Below are 22,952 nucleotides of genomic sequence, written 5' to 3'. Positions count from 1 at the left end.
ACATAGATACAAATCTGAGAAACAACAGGGTTGCAGATTAAAGGTGGTACAGTGGTCATGGCATGCGGAGTGCCAGGATCAGATTGTATTTATTTACTCAGGACTGGAGACTTAACAATGACTCACAGATGCTACTAGGAAAAAAAAAAATAGTTACAGACTACAGCTCACTTAGGTTCCACCTCAGTCCTAGCCGTTACTATCTCCTATGCTCCCATTTAAGCAATATTCCATGATCCTCAATATTCCAGCTTCTGTCCTACAGTTCAGGTCTAGCTCTGGCTTACATACTTCCTGCAATAGTTCCAGAAGACTTAAGCAAAAGTCCATAGCTAAATGTGGAAGGACAGTACAGAGTCAAGACTTGATCCACAGCTATTACTTGTTTTACTTGTGATACAGCAGATTCCTACACTATGCAAGCTTTGGTTTTTTTTAACTGTTAGGACATTTCTGCCATCAGTATTTTTAAAAATGAATTAACTTTAGTTCACATAAAATAGCTTAGTCCACAAACTCCTTACTTTTCAATATTTGCTACAGCTTAATTTGGGTTGAAGGTTTCAACTGAAGACAATCATCTACAGGTTTTGAAACACATGTTGATATTGCTGCTGGACTACATACATGATTTTAAAAAGTAACATTCTAAAATTCTTGGCTCCCAACAAGGTTCACTTGTATAAGGACTTAATCAAAAAGTGTTGAACTACTCAAACATTCAAGATGTAAGCATGAGGTAACAAGGTGTAAACAGAATTTAAGTCTTATATTACAACCTGTTAGTTCTAGAATAAAATTCTAATTTTCCACAGTTTAAAAATTATTAATGTGCAAATTTGCCATGCCAAGGTATTAGTAAACTTCAATCTCACAGTTCAGTTTATTCACAACAGCAGCTTGGACTCAGACACGTTATTTGCAGTAGTGGTGGTTCTTCAAAAAACTATATAGGATAAAAATCTTCTGCAGGTATTTCACAAGTGAGCAATGATTTTTCACAGAATTGTAAGATGTTCCATCAGTTGATGTGGTGGCACAGTGAATACTTTCATCCTGTTCAAGATCTGACGAAGTGCACAGAACAGTCAAGCATGCAGGGTTTTTGTTTCCATAACACAGTACTGGAACACCAGAAGTGCTTCTAGACTCTGCCCGATCTTTCAGTGGCACGTTCATTCTTTGAGAAGCCCTGTCACAAGCTACTGACTCAAAGGCAAGAGTTAAAGAGCCATTCATCAAATCTAAGTAAAGAAGTGTCTTTAAAAAATGCCGCACATCATTTTTATCAAATTTGGTAGGTCACCTCTAGTGGCAGGCATCAGTATTGTCTTCTGCTGGTGGAGAAGCTAAGAATCATTTGTATGGGAAATTTTCTTCCACAGTAAAGTTTTTAAGTTATTGAGTATTAACGAATGCTCCATTTCCATCTGATTTGCTGTGGCTTTAAGGGCAATACACAAGTACAGTTGTTTTTCTAGTTCTTCATGGATATCAGAAGGAGCACCACGAAGCAGATAGTCTTTAAGTAGCTGACAGGCTTTTGCCAAGTTTGGCTGAATTACTTCTGCGGTACATCTCATTTTGCTTTGGTCACATAGAGTTCTACAGTCTGTACCATAAGTACAGTCCAAATCTGATTCACACTGCCGATCTTGAATTATTTCCTTCAAATTAATTTCTGGCACAATTTTTCTCATGTCCATCACTTTCAAATCATATTTATCATTATATCCCAAGGTTTTGGCACTTGTATCACACATAAGAAAGTTTCCATAGGGTCCATGGAAAATATCTTCCACAAATTCTAGAAGCCCTATAGCTATTTTTGCCTTTCTTGGCCATGATGGAGTAAACCATTGGTCCATGCTTCTTCTGAAGCCAGAAGGAATGAAAAGTTCTATAATCCATGGAAGGCTGATTCCATAGAGAGAGGTATATTCAACTCTTTCAGTCACATAGAGATCCCCACAAAAACCCATCAACTTTGGAGTATGTTCTTTATCCTGCAAGATCACCATTAACAGAAACTCCTCTAGCTGCAGAAGTGCCCATGCAGATTTTGCTTCTGGCAAAGAAACTCTACCATCTTTGTTTCCATCCGCAAAAGATAGGATGAGATTAACCAGTTCTGAAAGATTTCCTTGTTCTCCCAATTTTGCCTAAAAGCAACAAATGAAGAAGGTTAAGCATGATTTCATTAACTACCACCAATCCACCTGTCATTCTACCTCCTGTTATTCTCCTTCTATGGATAGTATGGTAAGGTATGTTATGTTCTAGTTTTCACTGGTTATAGATGTTTGAGGACTTGCTACCAGATGCCTGAACGGCTTCCTTTTTGTTCTGTTTTAAAAGGCTCCAAGCATACGATCTTCTGAAAGTACTAGTGCTCTTTGCATTTCAAAATGCAAGTGCAAGGTCCTGCACCTGGGTCATGGCAATCCCAGGCACAAATACAGGCTGGGCGGGGAATGGATTGAGAGCAGCCCTGAGGAGAAGGACTTGGGAGTGCTGGTGGATGAGAAGCTTAACATGAGCAGGCAATGCGCCCTTGCGGCCCAGAAGGCCAACCGCATCCTGGGCTGCATCAAGAGAAGCGTGGCCAGCAGGTCGAGGGAGGTGATTCTCCCCCTCTACTCTGCCCTGGTGAGACCCCACCTGGAGTACTGTGTCCAGCTCTGGAGCCCCCAGCACAAGAAGGACATGGACCAGTTGGAGAAGGTCCAGAGGAGGGCCACGAAGATGATCAGAGGGCTGGAGCACCTCTCTTATGAGGACAGGCTGAGAGAGTTGGGGCTGTTCAGCCTGGAGAAGAGAAGGCTCTGGGGAGACCTTACAGCGGTCTTCCAGTACCTCAAGGGGGCCTACAAGAAAGATGGGGATAGGCTGTTTAGTAGGGCCTGTTGCGATAGGACGAGAGGTAATGGTTTTAAAATAGAGGGGGATAGATTTAGATTAGAAATTAGGAAAAAATTTTTTACGATGCGGGTTATAGAACACTGGAACAGGTTGCCCAGGAAGGTGGTGGAGGCCCCATCTCTGGAAGCGTTCAAGGCCAGGCTGGATGAGGCTCTGAGCAACCTGACCTAGTCAGGGATGTCCCTGCTCCTTGCAGGGGGGTTGGACTAGATGACCTTTGAAGGTCCCTTCCAACCCTAACCATTCTATGATTCTATGATTCTAAAATGCAAACATTAAAATTCAAATGTTGTTCTTGGTCAGATCAGTCTTTAGAAAAATCATATCAAGTAGCTTGTTAAATATTCTCTTAGAAAAAGTATGCAGAATTCAAATGTTTAGATCAGATTTAGTTTTCAGTTGATTAAGCTTTACAGGTGTAGAGAAATTACAGTATCAGCTACATTTTAGCCAACTATAAACAGTACCAAGACACGCTGGGTACAAATCCCATACGCTAAGTGTACCGAAATAGTTAAAACCACCTCCATTGTATCAATACAGAGAAAGAAGCCGTTGCTGGAATCGGAACTGTTGCATTTTCAACTACCACCAACACACACAAAGTCAGATAAACTTTTTCCAAATTCTCCTAAAAAGGACTCAAACTGCTGCTCACCCATTCTTAGAGACAAAGCTACTGTAATGCATGTCAACTGTTATCAGCTTTACATAATTATGTTATGTGTGCTCATGTGTACCCATGCTCACTCAGCTAGAACAGCATTATTTCCATCGGCAGACATAGGAGCTATGACAATAGCAAGAAAATTTTAAGAAAGAAACTCCAAAATCAGTATTGACACAGCATCGAAGTGATGACTCTGTATTATGAAAATTCTGGGGTAGCAGTAAAGCAATAGAAATAAGTATCACATTAATAGAACACAGAAAGAACTGGGAAAAGTATGGCTAGTCATTCTGGTTTGAGAGATTCCTCCTGCTCAGTTAACACAGCAACTCTTCCCAAGCACAAACAGTTTTCAAATTGTGCTTCAGTCTTTGTACCTGGTTACAATAACTCCAAAAGCAGCAAGAATTATGGTTTTTTACCATATTTGCTACACAAATACAAGTGAAAGCTGTAGACATGCAAGGTGCATACTAGCTTCCATCTGTTACAAAGTAAGGAAAAAACCTGATAATTAGTTACTTTGAACTTTGAGATAATCACCTCTGAGAAAAACTATTTTTATGCTGATTACTTTTCTAACACACACTTGAACAAGGCTCATACAATAGGGCATTCTTTCCAGCTGCAGGAAAATAAGCCTGTCAAAATAAAATAAATAAGCATATACTTACTTTAAAAAGACCATATACCATTTCTTTGAATTTCTCAACAGTGGTTCCTTTCGTTGGTTTATCAAATAGGACTATTTCCTTCCTTGGTTCTGGGTCAGTACCAAGATCAAGTTGAGCAGCTTCTTCCATCTGGCATTTTATAACACCTTGCAGATTTCCCCAGATTCCTAAATACATCTATGCAAGAAAAGAGGTGAAAAGGTAAAAAAACAGTGTAGAAGTTCATAATCTGAAGACCACCTGTACTCTAACCACTGCTTTAAGAGTCAAGTAGCAACACGGATTAGAAAATTGAGTCCTACGCACAGACAATGCACAAAGCACATTGAAACAATGGCAACTTCTCCTATGAGGACAGGCTGAGAGAGCTGGCGTTCTTCAGCCTGCAGAAGAGAAGGCTCCAGGGAGATGTTACAGCAGCCTTCCAGTACCTAAAGGGGGCTTTTAAGAAAGATGGGGAAAAACTCTTCAGCAGGGCCTGTTGTGATAGGACAAGGGGTAATGGTTTTAAAACAGAGGGAGGTAAATTCAGAGTGGACGTTAGGAAAAAATTTTTTACAGTGAGGGTGGCAAAACACTGGCACAGGTTGCCCAGAAAAGTGGCAGATGCCCCATCCCTGGAAACATTCAAGGCCAGGCTGGACGGGGCTCTCAGCAACCTGATCTGGTTGGAAATGTCCCTGCTCCTTGCAGGGGGGTTGGACAAGATGACCTTTGAAGGTCCCTTCCAACCCGAACTATTCTAGGATTCTATGAACTTCAAATACAATACACTACTGCAGGTACTCAGGAGACACTACATTGTCAGAATACAAAGACAGCTTGATAAACTATATATATATATATTAGCATTATTAACATCTTCGCATAGGTTGTTAAGAGGCTGCTGCTTCTACTTGGGAAGCAGGATAGCAGAGAAGTTGTACGGTGTACAAAAGTATAGATATTCTGCCAAAACGTGGAAGGATCTGGTATAATATATATATATGTTATAAAATACATGCATTATAAAATAATAATACACCCCTCTACAAACAGGAATATATAATATTATATATAGGTATATTATCTATAGGTCAAAATTGTATACATTATTAATAATACATCACATACCTATATAGTTATATTATATACATATATATAAGCATGATCTGCATGTCACAGCAAATAAAGTTTGAAATTATCCATAGCAATCAGATACAGCTTGCTGACACTAAGATCTACCTGATGTTCTAGAGAATGACATTTCAGTGGGAAATAAAACTGGGTTGGATGAGAAAAGGCTTACCTGGTTACTGGGCTTCGTTGACAAACATTTTCCAAAATACAATGTTTCTTTAGCACAAAGACTGCTACATGCTGACCCATCAATAACTCCAGTCTTGTATTTATCACACTGAAACAAACAGGGAAAAAATATTTAACAAATTGCCCAAGAAAGGAGGTAACAACTGTATCTCTTACAACACCTGACTCTTGAAAGAAAAATCTAAGAAAAGAATTTTAATAACCCTATACCAAAACAATCTTAAGAAACATAACTTGTTTTATCTGTAATTAAAGACGTAATCTTATTTCAACATGATGGAATATCAGAATCTGATTAATTTACATGTGGCACTGACTGAACTGGCTGTGGAATTAGTCAGGACAAACACTTAAGAAAACTATGCTAAATATACTTACTATGATTTTCCTGCAGTCATGTCCTCTGCATAGTTCTGTGTAGGTGGAGTACTGAACATACATAACCCAGCTGCCAATAAATACTACTAACCAAGAGATGAAGAGATACTTCATCCGCATATATGAGAAGCGCACCTAGAGGACACAGAGAAAATATTCTTTGTAATTCATTCCTCAGTAGTCAGAATGATAGAAACAAGCATGATTTACTATTTCACCTTTTAAGAATTTGACTTCCAAAGTGATAAAATAAGCAGACTCCATTACATGGAACATTTACTTCCTTCAGTGAGCAAAACTGACAGGGGAGGTCAGTTTGACTTACAAAAGTGGAAGGAAAATTAAGATATAAATAAAACAAAACATGACAGACCCTTATCGGGCAAATCAGGCTGTAAGAACCAATTTGATCAAAATCATAAACTGTCAGAGCTCAACTACTTGCATTTTTCTTTAAGACCAGTTACTGATGTTCCACTCCTGATAAACCATATCCAAGAGACCAGGAATCTGGTCAAAAAATAATCTGTGTTAATGTATAAGTATGCAAGATAGAAATACAATGAACAGGACAGGTATCAGGGACAGTTTCCATGTGCTGAAGTCTCCCACTCCTTCCTTGAAATTACACTACTTAATTATGTAAGAGATGTTCCTTTATACTAGCCTCACCTTTGGTAGTCTTTGCCACAACTGTATGCAAGACACTCCTGTTTCTGTGGCCTCACATTTATATTTTTCACTAGGGACACATATAAATTAAGAATTGAGGGAGAGCTAAGTGGCTTGTAAGGGAGCAGGCACATTTTCATATTTTTCTTTTTTTTTTTTTTCCCCCCTTCTCCAAGTCTCGTGTGCTAACAGTTTGATTTTCATACTCACATCAGGATTAGAAAAAAATTAGAAAGTCAGGATCAGCTTTAGGAACAGGATACAATGAAAGTGCATGAAAGCAGCTGTATTGGGTCAGTACGAGATCAATTTCTACTAATATCCTGATGTTCAGCAATAGCTATAAATAGATGCCATCGAAGAATAAGAACATAAATATTATATCCCAAATGTGCTCCCATTTTCCTCTAGAAGAACTTGCTAAGCCAGATGTGATTTTCTATATTTAGTAAATCTCAAACCATTTATCTTTCATGAACTTACACAAACTCCTTAAAATCCACATAAGCTTTAGCATCCACAATACCCTTTAGCAACTAATTCCACAGGTCTACTATCCACTGTACTGGGGTCAAGACTGGACTTTAATTTGCTTAAATCTGATTCATACTAGCTTTGTTTGAGATCTCCTATTTCATGCATTGGAAGAGATAAGTTATCAATTTCTGTCTGCTCTCTCCACATCTGTCATGATTTTGTAAGCCTTTTCCAGATGCCTCCCTGCCATGACATCTCTTTTCCAGATTGACAGGTCCTAATTTAGCTGTTCCTCATAGAGAAACCGTTCCATATGTTTGGAAAAGGTTCCAAGAAAGGTAGTAACGATGAGCAGTTTTGCTGTCACGTACATACATACATACCAAGTTAAGCCATCTCAAACATACTAATTTCAGATGGCTCCATCTGCATGGGAGAAAAAGCACTGAAATAATTTCTAATTACTACAATTTGATAGTAATTGTCTTAAATCACAGTAAATTGAATACATGGCTTCAGCTTTTAAGTATTTTATATTTTACGAAAAAATCTTACTAAAGAAAATAATCTTCTACAAATACAGGAAGATCTTCAAAGATGCACTTCCCATTCTAAATATGTAATTTATTTATTTTTAAGGGAAGTAAGATCAAATAAGCAGTTTTAATCAGTTGAATGGTAGCTTGGTTTAACACCTATCACAAGAATTGACTTTTTCAGACCTTAACAAAAGAAGTATAATCCCTAAGTACAGGAGTCCTACTCTAAATGTAAAGTGGTTCCAACTCTTCCACCATAATTAATTTTGTGATTCAGGGTATACTTTCACAGAGGCACTCACTTCACCCAAAGACTAAAGAGGAAGTGTATCTTGACCCCACATACCCCTGCAAGGAACATCAAGTCTCAAAGGAAAGCAGGAATACAAGAAAAGACAGAAAAACTGCTAGGAAAGATGATGCTATACGGCTTGGCCCTGAATTTGATATCCTATTATCATTCCATTTTACAGCGCAGCGATTTAAAAAAATAAATGGGTAATTGTGAATCAAGGAGAAGGTGCATGCAAGGTGTTTTAACATTTTCAAATGTAGAGAAGCAGTCCCAAATTCCAGTGACTCACTCTATGAGAAAGACTGAGAGCCTTTTGGCTGTATTTTGAGAGAAGTGGGTTGACACTCCTTATGCCCAAACGACCCTAAGATACAATGCTGCCAAAGCCAAAGGCCTCAATCCAAGGAAATCTTAATCCCTGCTCTCTTCCCACCCCACCTCTCCAAAAAGCCCGAAGTCAGCAATGCAGGCAGTTAACCCAACAAGTGACACAGAAAAGCGGGAGCAGGCCAGTACGGCCTTTAAACAGTTCTAGCATAAATATTTCCCATGATGCTTTATGTTCCTTCAAGACACACAGTACCATGAAATTCCACATCAAAACAGTGTTTGTGGTTCCAAGATGCTAATAAATACGTATCCACAACCTCTGCAAGAACGTACATTTAGATACAAAACGGGTGAACACTTCTCTCGAGGACAAGCAGAAGCAGATCAACCTACCCAAGGCCTCACAGGTAATGACTCAGACCTAAATCGATATCTCAAGAGTCACAGTCCACTGCTCTAACCACAACTTCATATTTCTCTCCTGCTACAGTAAAACAAAAATGTTTGAAGGCTGTCTCTATGTCATCTGCTGAAGCTTGTTCAAATCTGCACATTCTTCATCTTGCTCAGCACAAGAATTCAAAGCTTCAGTAAAAAAAAATAGGGGCTAAAGTTTTTTTGGGAACAACCTTAAACTTCATATATCTTATTGAAGTAAATGAGAGTTGTAACATGCTTGTACACAAGTCTAACACAAGAGGCCTGACTTGAAAGTGGATGTCTTCTTTCAATAGGATTATATACACACACTTGTCTGCTTTATCATCTCGAAACATCTTCCCTTGCTTCAAGACCAATTCCTCTGCCTTTTAGTAAATATCGTAGTTACAGCCCAGCATCTGGAGATTTAAGAAAGTGATTTCTATTTTCTTTAATACACTAGGCTATAATTTTATGTATTTCAGCTTAAATATCACAAGACAATCTAGTTATATGGCCACAGGAACTTCATTGATAAGTAAACAGCTGGTTTTCTCCAAATCAGGGCTGAGGTTAGCAAGGGGCCAGTGTTAAACACAAATAAATTTGCATCTGGTCTATGTTTAAGCAGAGGCTCTCTTTCCAGGAAAACTAGCTCCTCAACCAATTAAAAATTTCAAACTCTTTTTCAACTTTTATGAAACTAAACAAATGCTTTATTGTGAAAAATCAGGAGTTTAGATAAGAAAAATAAAATTGAAAACCTCATGTTGCTTCAGAGTGAACTCTCAGCCACAAGCTGAAAGCTTGGAAAGCTTATGGATGGAGACAGGAAGTGGGTTCCAGAAGATGGCAACAGGATGAACATTACCTAGCTTTAAAATAGAGAGAAAACAAAGAACTGCAGCAGATGTAATTAATTAAGCTTTTTTTTTTTAACTAGAAAAACTACAATAATTTATGAGTACTTATAAAAACCTGACAAACAACGAGCATGCATTACACCCTTCCCTCTTGAAAGAAAGAATTCAAGGAAACACCCAAAGGTGACTGCAAACCATACAGCTGTGGTCTTGCCACATGCCTCAGGTGGGCATCCCTATTCCTTCACACACACTCACTTGACTTCATCTTAAAACTACCTAGTTAAAAAGAGAGATACAGACACTAACTGCTTTTATTCTGGTGATAAATCTTGACCAGATACTTCCTTCAACCAGTTCTTCTTTTATGATATTTTATTGGCAGTGTCACAAGACAGGAATCATTTCTGCTATTTTCATCAGAGCCACAAAGACCTTAGTTGGAGTAACATGTAATTTCCTCTAAAGCATGGTATCCATAATATGGATAAAAACTGGATGGAATACAAAAGGAGACCAACAATAACGCTGTGTGGTTTACAGCATATTTAGAAGCAGCTTAGAATATGTATGAGGAAGCTGGGGGTAGGGAGGATAGAATGGCCAAGAAAAAAGAGCAAGGAGCTAGCTATAAGCCTTTCACATTGAAAGAACACTACTAAAACAGCATTACAAGACTTCTAGTGCAATTCCCTAGCTTAAAACAAAAGAAATTACCACAGCTACATGCTTACAACATGAAGAATCACAAACTTTCTTGCAAACCACACTACTTGAACAGACTGATGAAAAGCAGTAGAAGTCATCCTACAGGTGAACCAGCAACACATGAGAACTGATACTTTACCAATGGGTTCAGAACTACCTCCCTCATCCCCTTACAGAAGACAACTGAAATTTTAGTTCAAGCTCAGGTGGACTCAGCCTTATCTATTCATTCTTCCAGAACATCTTCTGTATTTAGTCATTTACAATTTTCACTTACTAGTTTTTTTTTTTTCTTTTCAGTACTCATCTCAAGCTTTCTGCTTAGCCAGTCTTAGTGTCCCCCTCTTGAGCCACACATTACCTGCTACTCTTCCAGTTATTTCCAATCTATTCCCCATCTGATCCCACAACATTGGCCTCAGTGCCAATCTTCCTCCACTCTCTGTCTCCCATTCTTGGGTAAGTTCCCAGCACTAGTCAGTGCCTCATCCACTTCAGTTTCTCCAGCACAACTTTCCTATTTCAGAATCCTTGTCCTGAACTACTACTGCCCATATAGAAAATGCGTGTATCATCCACAAACATCCTTCTTTCACAGCTCTGGGAAGCCAGCAGAGGTGGTATTGCAAAACACTAGCAGAGTGTCTCTCTCCCTGTTCTCACTTCCAGCACCAAAGGAAAGCTGTAAGCAGGGCAGATGGATTCTTTGCATAGTTTAGTTCTTACACTCACACCACACAAAATAAACCAAACCAAAACTAACAGGATCTACTCTTCCCCAACAGATCTGTCCCAGGAAGCCCAGGTTACCAGCCCCGAGGCCGCCCTCCAGCAGAGGTGTCTTGAAACACAGTTTTGAACTGAGAGGCAAACCAAACCCGTAGATCAAGAACACTGAAGGTATAGGATTGAGGGGTTGCCTGATCTGGACCACTAGTGACAGATTTCCCTCAGCTCATCTAGAGAACACAATGTGCTTTTTCTTTGCTACCTTCATACTTTCTGCTGGTTGAAGGACAGATGATAGACAATAGTTTCAGCACTTAGAATGACTATAGTATAGTTAAGCAAGTTCATTGCCTTCTTTAATAATTTACTTATTTTTATTTCTTCTTATACGACCTAAAAACTCATAACCTAGAGTGAGTTTTTCCTAATAAACAAACAAAGGGTTTGGTTTTTGTGGGTTTTTTTTTTCTGGTTTCAACACAGTAATAATACCAAAGAGTGTTCTGCAGTACAGTTCCTGAAATTCTCTAACTAGGTGAGTCATTAATCTATTTTTACTCTGGCCTAATGTTTCTGTAACTAGACACAGCATCAAACAGAAAGAATGACCGTCTTTGCCTTTTGTAAGCACAATGAGATACAGCAGCATCTGAAGAGAGGTACAAAAGCTATCTGCAATTAAAACATACTACTTTGATAAAATCAGATCATCTTCAACTATTGATAACAACACAATGAAGGCATGTTCATTAGTTTTTTGTACTCATCTTTTTGTTGTGATTGACTTCTAGTCAACTGCGCAAACAGCTACCCATTACTCCCATTTCCACTACTTTGCCCAAATCCTCTGTCAAGGGTTACCATCACAGAGAAGAGTCTGTAGAAGCAAATACACTTAGGTCTCATACTATGAGAATCAACCTCTTCCTGAAACAAGATTTTCACTAGACAATTCCCAGTAGTCAAACAAATAACAAGCTCGAGTAGCTAAGGTAGGGGCACATGCTCACTCTGCCACTTTAGCTGTATGTATAGTAAACTAACAAAGCATGGAGTCAGAGCAGAATTTTGGACTACCTCAGCAACACTCCACAGGGCTCAGCTGTTAGCCCCCTTACTGACTTAAGTAGAATTAAGATGTGTCAGGCTGGAATGAAAACGGCTGCGTCAGCAAAGGCCGACTCAGACCATCCTTAACTTCTTGCACAGACACTATCACAGAGCTAACGTGAGAAAATTTATTTTCCATTTAAATATATACCACCACTATAGTGTTGTGAACCTAATCACAAAGTTTCATCACTTATTTCACAAAATAAATAAATAAAACTCAAGCATAAGCATCACACACAGAGAACTCTAGCAACAAAGCTCTTGAGCATCCAATCTGAACAGGATTTATGTTTTTAAACAGTTTATAATGTTCTACCTAAATTTGCTGCCAGAAAAAGATCTTGTTTGGCATTTCAGGTAAGTCCTCTTCCTTCCTACCCAACCTGCCACGCTCTTTACTCAGCCTAGAACTGCTGAGGTACACGACATAGAGCAAGAAAGAATGGTAGTTTCCTATTCTCCATCCAGCACTTGGCCTACAGCAGCTGAAAACAACCCAGAAATGTGGGGTTTGGGGCTTTTTAGTTTCTTTGGGTTTTTTTTCTTTGTTTTGTTTGTTTTTTTTAAGTACACAGCATTACAGTATAATCATCATAATTTAAGAATTCAGTAGTGAAGCTGCATGCTTTCTGTATCATCTCATGTACTTTCAAGTTTCAAGTGTCTCTCATTCATGAAGTTTAATTATGTTTCTTCAAATTAACTTTTCTGAATCCTACCAGAAGCAATGGCATATCTTGACATACCCTCTGCACATTCTTGAATGAAACACTTACCCTGTAAGTCTCATTCTTCAGATAAGTCTAGGTACTATTTCTTTCAGAAAGTAAATAAAAGCACTAGTTAAAAATAAGCCACAAAAATGTTTACAATCCAAGCAGCATAATTGAATTCATTTAAAAGCTTGAAGTTCAATGGCTTTCTCCTTTTAGCCACAAAAGCTCAGTGGGCAGCTCAAGGGCAGGACTTGATTTACTCAGCTTCTTTGGGGCAGGGTATAGGGGATCTATTCATATGGTCCAAGTCCCAGTTTACCCCATATTACATTCTACAAAGCATTCCAAATATTTCCTTTAAGTTCTATTATCCAAGTTTGGAGACAACAAACATAAGCAAAAATATTTTTTTTTTTTGCTATGAAATGGATATTGCCCCAAAATAAAGTCATCAAATTAAGGCAGAAGCTATAGCAAAACACCTACTTTCTTCTGATAAGCACTAAGCCCCCTGGCAACTTTAAGAGCTTTCTGTTAAATGTAATTTTTAGTTTATTTCTCCAAAGAGGAGTATGATTTGCCAGAAAATATCATGACACATCTCACATTTTGATACCCAACACCAACAATTAATGACAAAAATTGCATCAGTACAGAGTTTCTGGATATGTTTACTTCAGCATACCAGGATGTCTTCCACAGCTTTCTAGCTCACAGAAGCCAAATCTGTATCTATGACTCCACCACACACACTGTCAGAGATTCAAAGAACCATGAGAATTTATTTTATTATGTGAAATTCTACTCACAAACACAAAAGGATACCAAACATAATGGCAGGCAGTTTTCAGGGATTCAAGCAACATCTGTGTGAGATAGAAGCTCATAAAACTTTTCAAAAAAAGGGTTGCAGATTATTATGAACAAGCAACCACAAGAAGGACCCAACTGTCATTTACATATACTAAATGAAAATATATGAAGGATTATTATTCCACAGCTGCAGTCAGTCTGGAAAATAAGTCCGCATAGAACAGGATGCTCGGAGCAGAGTTTGAATAGGCAAGATTAAAAAAAGTATTTGCTTTTTTCCAAATTGTTTTTTGGGGGTTGTTTTATTTTTATTTTTATTTTTTTTAGAAGTGAACCTTTCATAACTATTTACTCACCCAATCTGCAATAAAATATTGCAGAACATCTACAGGAAGAACTAAAAATTATCTAATCACATCCTTATTTCTACAATTATGACAATGGTTTTCCTAAAGCCTGTCACAAGACTCTTCTCTACAAAATATCTTTTATTAATAGGATTACCGAAAATTGTAATAATTAACTTTCTTCATTATTTCCCCACACATACATAAGAGGAAGCTCCCATGAATGAGGAATTACGGCAAATAAGTGCTAATGATTATCTTTCATCTATTTGAAAGAATAGATACACTGATTCCCTTTAGAGACAGAGGGGGGTTTTTTTGTGTTTTTTTAAAAACTATTTCTAATAACCCTAATATTGTACAACATAAATACTATAGCACAGAAAACTACTGTTAAAATCTGAGAAATATCAATAGAAATAAATCTGTCAATTTTAGGCAAAGTTGTTTCATGTGTAAAAACTGCTTGTGAACCAAAGCTTCTGGTACAACAAATTGTCTTCATTTCTCAAAGTTTCTTGTTGACTCCTTCCATGCACCTTTATAATACTAAGCTTTAAACCACAGTGCTAATGAATGCAATTTTGTATTAAATGCATACCATTTAGTACAATCTCAGAGACCAGCAGTGGTGTGCAGGCCTCAGGACCACTGCAGAGTATTGACCATATTCATAGTACAGGAGAAAATATTGTATGTATGGGCTTATCCAAACTTGTCTTCCTTCTCAAGCAGGAAGAGAGTGTGTTTGGGACAGAAAATCCTCACCAAATGCCATCTGACTACATCATACACTTGGCAGGAAGTTACAAAGAAGCTAGGTTTATTTTGGGCTCAGCACTGTGCCAATGCAGTCGTGTAGCTTTTGACTTGCAAGATACCTAGGTCCTGCCAGTTCGTCTGCTTACAGAAGACCAGAAGGTTCCACTCTCTTTGACTCAAAGCGAATTACTTTTCCAATAAAAGACTTTCTTAACATGTTCAGCAAAAGGCCTGATCATTATTTGGTTTCTTCCCATACATTCTCCCTATCAAATTTCAATTTTCTCCCCAGGATCCCCAGGTCTGTGAGTACAGATACACCTAGCCCACTTCATCTAGGAAGCGTTGTAACTGATGTGCATGTGCTGTACTAATGCAGCAGGGATACAGATTTACTGAGCCTGGCTAGGTCACATGTGCACTACTGCACCCTGAAGACAGCAGACTTACTGCAACACATGCTACGCAGATCATTTGAACACATTTCTGAGCAAGAAGTCCCAGACAGAGATTAGGCAGAAACACATACAGACACACTTCATTTGGAGTCGTGACAAACTGCTAGCAAACATTTTTAATAACAAAATGTATAGGGTGACAAAAGGACTGAGTTCTGAAATGAGAAAAAATGGAAGAAAGTGTTCAAAACCAGGAAACACAATTACTCTTTTCTGCTCCACTCTTCCATCGAGACTTTTAAATATGAGCCAGGGAGCACAAGAATGAAGGAGATCACTTGTCAGGCTTAAAAGGATATTACAGAGTCGACTTCTTCCATCACTTGTATATTCTACTAAATCATGTGCATTGAATAATAATTAGACATTCATCCCCTGGAACAGAACTAGAAAACCACTTCTGGCAAAACTCACGCCTGGATACACTCCAAAGCATATGGAGAGGAGTGGATCAAAATCCAACATAGCTCGCCAGTTTTTGGTAACTGTACTTTTTATTTAAAACATTTTTATGGTTAAGGAGTATAAAAGTGTTTCTTTGTTGAATCAAACAGAAAGCTTAATTCTGCAAAGTATTCCACATAACCATAGTGCACTAATCTCCAAATCTGAGTTGCTCACTCCATTTGTTTTATGTATTAGTAACAGAAAACAACAGATTTTAAAAACCTATAGGCTGATCATGTCAGAAATCCTATTTTGGTCTCTGTTCAGGTCAGTTTATGGATCATAGGATGCATTTCAGGTAGGCTGACAAGATACCTGAGAATATTAGCCCACGCTGTTTTGGATGCCATGTACTGGACACATTCACATTTTTAACAGCAGACAGTGCATCCTTAAGATTATGCTAGAGTCTTGAATTATTTGTATCCTGAGTAATCAAACTGAGTAAACAGAGTTGGAGATATCTTTTGAAATAAAATAACATAATGCCCAAGATGGAAAATAGGATGTCTCTGCTTAAAAGGTTAAGCAAAACAAAACAACAACAAAAATAATTGTTAAAATCTTAGAAGAAAGATATTGCATAGGAAATGTCTGTTATGTAAGGCTTTAAAACTTTTTTATTTTTTCATCCTTCAAAGACAGTCTCTTGTACATTACTGAAGTCCATGAGACACCTCTAACTACAGAGTCTGTAAAGTTGGTCCAGAATCTCTAGAGGCCAGAAAACTTCCAAGCATCCAGGTGTTCTTTACATGATGATTGTCATGTGCAATCCTGCTGGCTTGCCCTCAGCCTCATGTTACAATTCCTAACTACAGCTATCAGAAAGAACTTCAGGACAATGTCTCCCAAACTTGGGACACGAACCTCCCCTTGTAAAACATAAATCAAATCCCAACAGTGTTAGTCATCCAACTGCAAAATCCTATAAATACAACTATTTTTTTTTTTTTGTGGTTTTTAGTAGTGTTTAAAAGCTGATCAGGTTTCAGAGGGTTTTTTCTTGCTTTATTGGTTTTACTATTGTTACATGATTTGGAGACTAAGCAATGGAGAAAAAAATTGTATTTCAGAGTTACTGTTTTGTGCCAAAACTTTATCATTGCCTCTGTGGGTCCCTAACCACTAGGTTTTGGGCTGAGGTAAGATATCCAAGAGTTCGCCCTGCTCCTTTTACATGAGATAGTACTTGGCAGCACATATTTTCTTAGCCAGAAAGATCATCAACTGATTACCTATGGATCTAGCACTCTGCATAAAAGCTAAAGAACATGTAAAATAATAATAATTGTAATAGAACATTTGTCATAGAGTTGCAAACCAGCTTATAGCATCCTGTTCTTATTACAGCAGGAAAGCTAGAGAAGGTATTAAGTTCAGTCTCACAGAACTTGATATTCTGTCAACTCACAGTTTTCAAAAGGTCTGGAACACCAGCCAACAAAATTTGTAAGTCACTCAACAATACCTTTCATTGTACAACCATCTTCCCTGGTGTGCTACTTAAAATATTGCATAGCAGTACTACAAAAATCTTTCCATCTTGCTCATAGCTACACTTCAGTGAGTTAAAGTCTAGCATTTACTTAAGAGAGCGTTGGCTTCTTTGGAGACAAATCTCAATAAAGCACTCAGCAATTAGCATAGTTAAGCCATGACTACATTCGTCATGTAGCAAGAGTAACATGCAGTGACAAGAAAAGTCAATATATTGATAGCTTGCAGCCATCCTGTAGATGCATCAAACATCAACATACATTCACTGTCTAACACAGAAAAACATGTTAGTGTTCACAAAGCCACTATTCGCTCTCGTACAAGAAATCTGTAAAATATTAAAATACGGCTTCCAATATAAGAAAGCATAAACAGAAATATTTTTAAAATCTGCTATAGAAATAAATATTTAACTTCTTTGGCTTCTCTAATATAATAAATGATGTTGTGGTCTTCCTGTTTCTCAGCAGATTTTAAAATAACATCTTTTGCTCGAAAGGCCATAAAGAAAATGTTGAGAAGAAGAATGGAGAGCAATGTTATCAGACATACCATATAATGATCAGAGAGACTTATTATGAAGGCAAGGGAGGCAAACAATTTAGCGAATCCTAATTTGAAAGGTAGTATATAGATTATATACTAATTTTTACTTGTATCAAAGGCTTTCTATTATAGGAATCCAAATGCTGTTTTAAGTCTCTACTTCAGTAAGTAGATCTAGAACAATCTTTTATGGTCTAAAAAACGAGTGATACTGACCCTTATTTGCAGATACAATACCACAAAACAAATGCTAAAGAGGGTAAGATTATACCTGTATCTGTACACATCTACTTAAATGTTACATCCTATTTCAGGTACTTCCAGAAAGATAGTACGATCAGAAAAGTTCCAGACCAAGAGGAATTAAAAAATTTAAGACTTTAAAATGCAACAGGATGGAGTGTACATTTTTCAATCCTATGATCACAAAGCACTTAAGATATCAACAGATGATTAACATATAAGTAGCACATATAAGATAAGGCAATATTGTATTTTTCCTCTCCAAGTCAATAATAACTCATTGTAGTTACAATTTAATAAAAATATAATGTAACAGATAAAAAGGAACCGCACAGAATAACCCTCAGCGTACCAGAAGGTCATAACTAACACTTCACAGTAGAACTTCCTGCGGCATGACAGCCACGGCACTTTCAGCCAGAACACCCGTCCAGAGAGCCTTAAGTAATACAAACATGCACCTGTATAGGGAAATACAAGAGTATCTCTGAACACATACACAAACGCAGGGAGCGGCTAACTACTGGACAGCAAAAGAAAAGTGTCCAACATTAATTATGTTAGGACACGTGAAAAATGAGCCTGCTCATGCAAGCTCCAGCCTATCCCAGATGGGCTGAATGTCCACAGCACCAGCGGAAGGTGTCAAGGAGCGATATGTGGAGAAAAACATGAGGGCTCCTCGGGGCCCTGGGCACGCCGCGAGTGTAGCTGCCCCACGGACAGTCTCTCGCGGGCCCGAGGCGGCCGGCGGCCAGGCTGCCGCGTAACAGGTCCTGCCAGCGAGCGGTGCGGGCCGCTCGGGCAGGGCGCGGAGCCGAGCCCGCTGCACCTCAGAGACGGCAAGAGAGGCCCGATGCGACCGGCGGGCGGGGCGGCAAGAGGCACCGCGGCCCCCGAGGCCGCCCGGCACCTGCTCCCGAGCCCCAGGACCCGGCGCCGCGACGCAACGCAGCGCAGCCCCGGTCCACCTCCGGGCGCCGGCGGCGGGCCGGGAAAAGCGGCGAGCCCTGCGGGGGGCGCCCGCTCCCGAGGTAACTTTGAGGCGGGGTGGGGGGAGGGAGCGGGGAGGGAAGGGTGCCGGCACCGGCCTGCCCGGCCCGACCCGCCCGCCGCGGGCGACGGCCCGCTGCCGGCCTACCTGCGCGTAGTGGGGTTTCCTGAGCCAGGCCCCCGGGAAGAGCCGCCTCGCCATGGCAATCACACATCCCCGCAGCGGGCGGCGATCGGAGGCGGAGCGGTGAGGAGCGCTTCCCCGCCTGCCGCTGCGGCCGCGCCGTCGGCCCGGCCCAGCACACACGCGCCAGCAGTGGCAAGGGAAGAGGGAGCGAACGCGACGACGGTGGTGGCTGCCCTCCCTCCGGCACCGGCGGCCGCCGAGCGACACCAGCTGTCAGCGGGCAAACAGCGCGGGCAGCTGCCGCCTCCGCAGAAACCCGCCCGCGCCCCCAGCCGCCGCTTAAAAGGGAGGATCGCCGGCGCTGTGAGGGGGCGGGGCGATGGGAGGCTCCGCCCTCCCCCTCCAGCCTTTTCCCGCTCCCGGGCCGCGGAGCGGGAAGGGAGCTGCTCGAGGCGGCTCCGCGTTCCCCTCGGCGGTGGTGTCTGGGAGAAAGTGCTTGGGCCTTGTCTGGGGAGAATTATGAAGAAGTCAGGTAATAAATAATGTGTCTCATTGATTGTGAACAGGCTCCCGTCATTTACTGGACAGAGTATTAAAAACAGCTGTGGGCCTGGTACTGTCAAAAAAAAAATAAAAAAAGTATTTCCTCCAAAATAAGGAGGGAGCACTTGCCTGGGTCCTTAGTAACACAATTTAGGGACATCAGTCTCATAAAGTAGGGAAAAAAATTATAAATTGCTCCTTCACCAGAGGGTCTCTCAATGCTTCACACACTGAGAAGTCCCAGCCCAATTCAGATTTGTGGGAATGCAGTTAATTTCAAGAAAAATAATCCTTTCTTATGTAGAGTTTTCTTTTTGTTCAGTCTTCTTGTGTTTATGACTTGATTGTGACTTCTTTTAACACAAATGTGTTCAGCAGAGTCAAAGTCAGAAGTTAGGAGTCTCCTGTTCAGATGCTCTTTGGCTGTAAGACTTTGGGCAAAAAGCTGATGCCACGACGTGAGGATAAAAATAACAAGGAGAAGAATGTAGCATGTTATGGCTTTTGGTGTTTAGTACACTTAACAAAGAAGGCTTTTTTGATGAAAAGATGGGTCACAAAAATACAACTGTGAGAATAAGTTCTGTTTTGTTGGCAGGGCTTACTCTCAAGGAAAGATGTGTATCTGGAAACCAAATGTTAGGAGCTCACAAAGAATTAAAACGCTGCAGAATTTAAAGAGATTTGTAGTTTAAGATTCAAGAACAGTCTGTGGCTGCTTTTTGAATAATATAATCATTGCCAGAGTCACTCTGAAGTATAAATTTGAAAATTAATTAGTAAGATTTGGCACTCCTGTAAAAGCAATCCTGGCTTTAATAACAGCCAGCTCAGTGTCTTCTTCTCTTCCTATTCAGGCAGGCAGATGGCCGCGCTTTCTGCACCACCTCCCTCTACAGTTCAGTGGTTTGCACAAGTTTAGCTAGATTATGGGTATGCAATGGAAAGGCAACACAAGAGGAGACTACAGAGCAAACATTTAAACGTTTTGCTGAATAATCTCAAGCCATTACTTCATCCAGTGCTCTATGCCAACCCTTGGAACGGCAGGCTAGGAGTAATCGTGAAATGTGGGTCTCCCATATGGCAGGCAAGGATCTAAATGTTTTGTTCCTGTTACGTCTGGATCCAAACAGTTCCTGGCATATGTTCTTTAGGGGATGTATTTTTCACTTAGTACATGAGATCTTCGTCATCTGTGAGAGCAGGTGCTTTATTCCAGCACCAAAGTATTGTGTTATTCTTCAACTACTCTTTGTGCCCAGGCTTTGCCAAATGCTGAAAAGAAAAAAAAAAAACATTTCAGCCCTTTTCAGCTACCTGTTAAACACCGTAGAGGCAACTCCCATCAAAAGCTAGGCTTTATACGCCAGAGCCGTAACAGAAAAGGTGTAACGTGCATGGACGTGGCATTCAGTGGGTGTGCGAAACCAACGGAATGTTCTGAAAACCAGGGGGCAGATGCAGAAAAGCAACAGAAGTAGAACGTAAATCATACTGATGTGTTGTTTACATCCATTTTTATATGCCAATTGTGAAACTTTGGTGTATCTTGATGCCCAAGCATTTCTTGCTACCTGTTAAAATTTAAGTTTTCTATCCAGCTATATCAACATTGAGTGTTGTTATTCTAGTGATGCAGGGCTTGTGTATAAGACAGCAATCAACTGCTGATTATACAAGTGCGGTGTTTGTCACTTACAGTGTCACAAGTTAAATGTGGTTTTATAATACCCTCTTCACCTTCAGTTCTATGACAACTTGGAGCTTATTACATACTAAGTATAACTCAGAAAAACCTAACAGTTGTTACATGTGTTGAATTGTCCAAGAATTCTGGACATACAATAAATGAAAATGTAAGGCTAGTGAGGAGAATGGAAAACTACAGAGAAGAATCTGAATTCTTCAAGATACTCAGTATAATGTGCACCTTTATAATTATCCAATTTCTCTTGAAGGAAAGTTTGTGTTACTTGAGCAAGCAATAAAGCTTTTAACATTAAACAAAAGCTAAACATTAACTTACTGCAATGGTGCTCGACTTGCTTCTTACACAGTTACTTGAAGCAGCCGCACCCAGACAGCGATTTCACTTGAATGCTGTCATGAGAGACTCCATGGGAAATCCTCAGGGTTCACAGACTCTCCCCACCATCATATTATATGCAGGGAGCCTCTGGCTAATGTTAATAATCACAAGACTTCTAATGTTAATAATCATAAGACTTCTCATTTTCACAGCAGCTTTACCGATTTTGAGTTTGCCTGACATGGCTTCCTGGATTAGTGCTCTTATTCTTTGGATATGCCTAAGGAATATTCTGTGATCCCAGACAATACTGCAGTTTCAAAGTATTGCAGCACCAGTAGGAATGGAATGCCTTAGTATTTGCCAGTTACTTTGGTCTGCAATTATTTTTAATAAATGTATTTACACGATATACAACATGACAATGATTTAGAGGTTTCTCTCTCTTCATATTACCCAGCTTGTTCAGAGATCTGTCTGGGAGTCTTTTTATACAGACCCTACTTCCTTAGGCTTGTCTTTGTGTAAGAGAATGAAGATCTGGGGACACATCCAACCTTTAGACCTAAACTTTCTCTTGTGTTCCCTTCAGAGTGAGACCCTATTTCCTTCCCCTCCAGCAAACTTCTGTGAATCAGTGTGTTAACTTTAATTTTATCCCAATGGATTATTTCCTATCACATTCAAATTCTTAAAAATGCCTATGCTTCTAGTGATGAATAGGTGGAGCCATCTCTTACCCAGAAAGCAAACAAAGCCTATTAAGGATTCCCTTGTGGCTTAACTTGTTATAAACAGATCATTAATCTATTTGAGGAAACAGACTCTTCCAGCCAGCAGGTTTCATTTCTAAGGCTGCATTTGTATGCTTACTTTAATGTCGCATAAATCCACCCTGCTGCAGAAACAGATGGTGTCACCTTCTTTTGCTCTTGCTATGGGTGTCTACCTCCTCCCTTGGGTTGGCCACAACCACTTTTGTTGTATAAAGAGCTAGATCAATGATCTGAACTAAAAACTAATCTTAATTCTGTTTTCCTCTGAGTTAGTTTAGAGGCAGTCCAGTTCCCTTAATCAGTAGCTTGGATTTATGCCAGAGTAAAGTGGCTGTTTGTAACAACTTAAACTTTTATTTAACGTATGTATATCAAAAATAATGTTTTAATACAGTCAGATAAATGACATAAATGTATAGGACTCATTTTTAGCTCTTGACTGATATTAGATCCAATTATTATTAAACGTTCAGAGATGCTGATTAATTTGCGGTACAAATCTTTGCTTTGAAAGACACAATGTCTCCTGGTTTTTTCTGGTATATTATTTA

General features: G+C 39.6%; 1 protein-coding gene across 2 annotated transcripts in view; it reads right to left on the bottom strand.

The window, feature by feature from the left end:
• The window catches only part of EVI5 (ecotropic viral integration site 5), a 116,462-nt gene extending 97,192 nt beyond the window's left edge, over positions 1-19,270 (bottom strand). Inside the window, exons 1-5 of one of the 2 annotated variants that reach the window (XM_086752865.1) lie at positions 19,072-19,270; positions 5,953-6,087; positions 5,555-5,662; positions 4,267-4,443; positions 425-2,162 (exon numbers count right to left, since the gene is read on the bottom strand). In XM_086752865.1, the coding sequence (XP_086608991.1) occupies positions 1,350-2,162; positions 4,267-4,443; positions 5,555-5,662; positions 5,953-6,087; positions 19,072-19,125 (1,287 nt within the window). In that variant the 5' untranslated portion in view covers positions 19,126-19,270 and the 3' untranslated portion in view covers positions 425-1,349. Of the gene's footprint in view, positions 1-424; positions 2,163-4,266; positions 4,444-5,554; positions 5,663-5,952; positions 6,088-19,071 lie in introns of those variants that run through there. The other variant, XM_086752866.1, reaches the window with a different exon arrangement.
• Positions 19,271-22,952: the final 3,682 nt, after the last annotated feature.

The sequence above is a fragment of the Chlamydotis macqueenii genome, chromosome 8 (genome assembly GCF_036417535.1).
Source record: "Chlamydotis macqueenii isolate bChlMac1 chromosome 8, bChlMac1.mat, whole genome shotgun sequence".
NCBI lineage: Eukaryota > Metazoa > Chordata > Aves > Otidiformes > Otididae > Chlamydotis > Chlamydotis macqueenii.
This window is presented reverse-complemented; position numbering and strand designations above follow the sequence as displayed.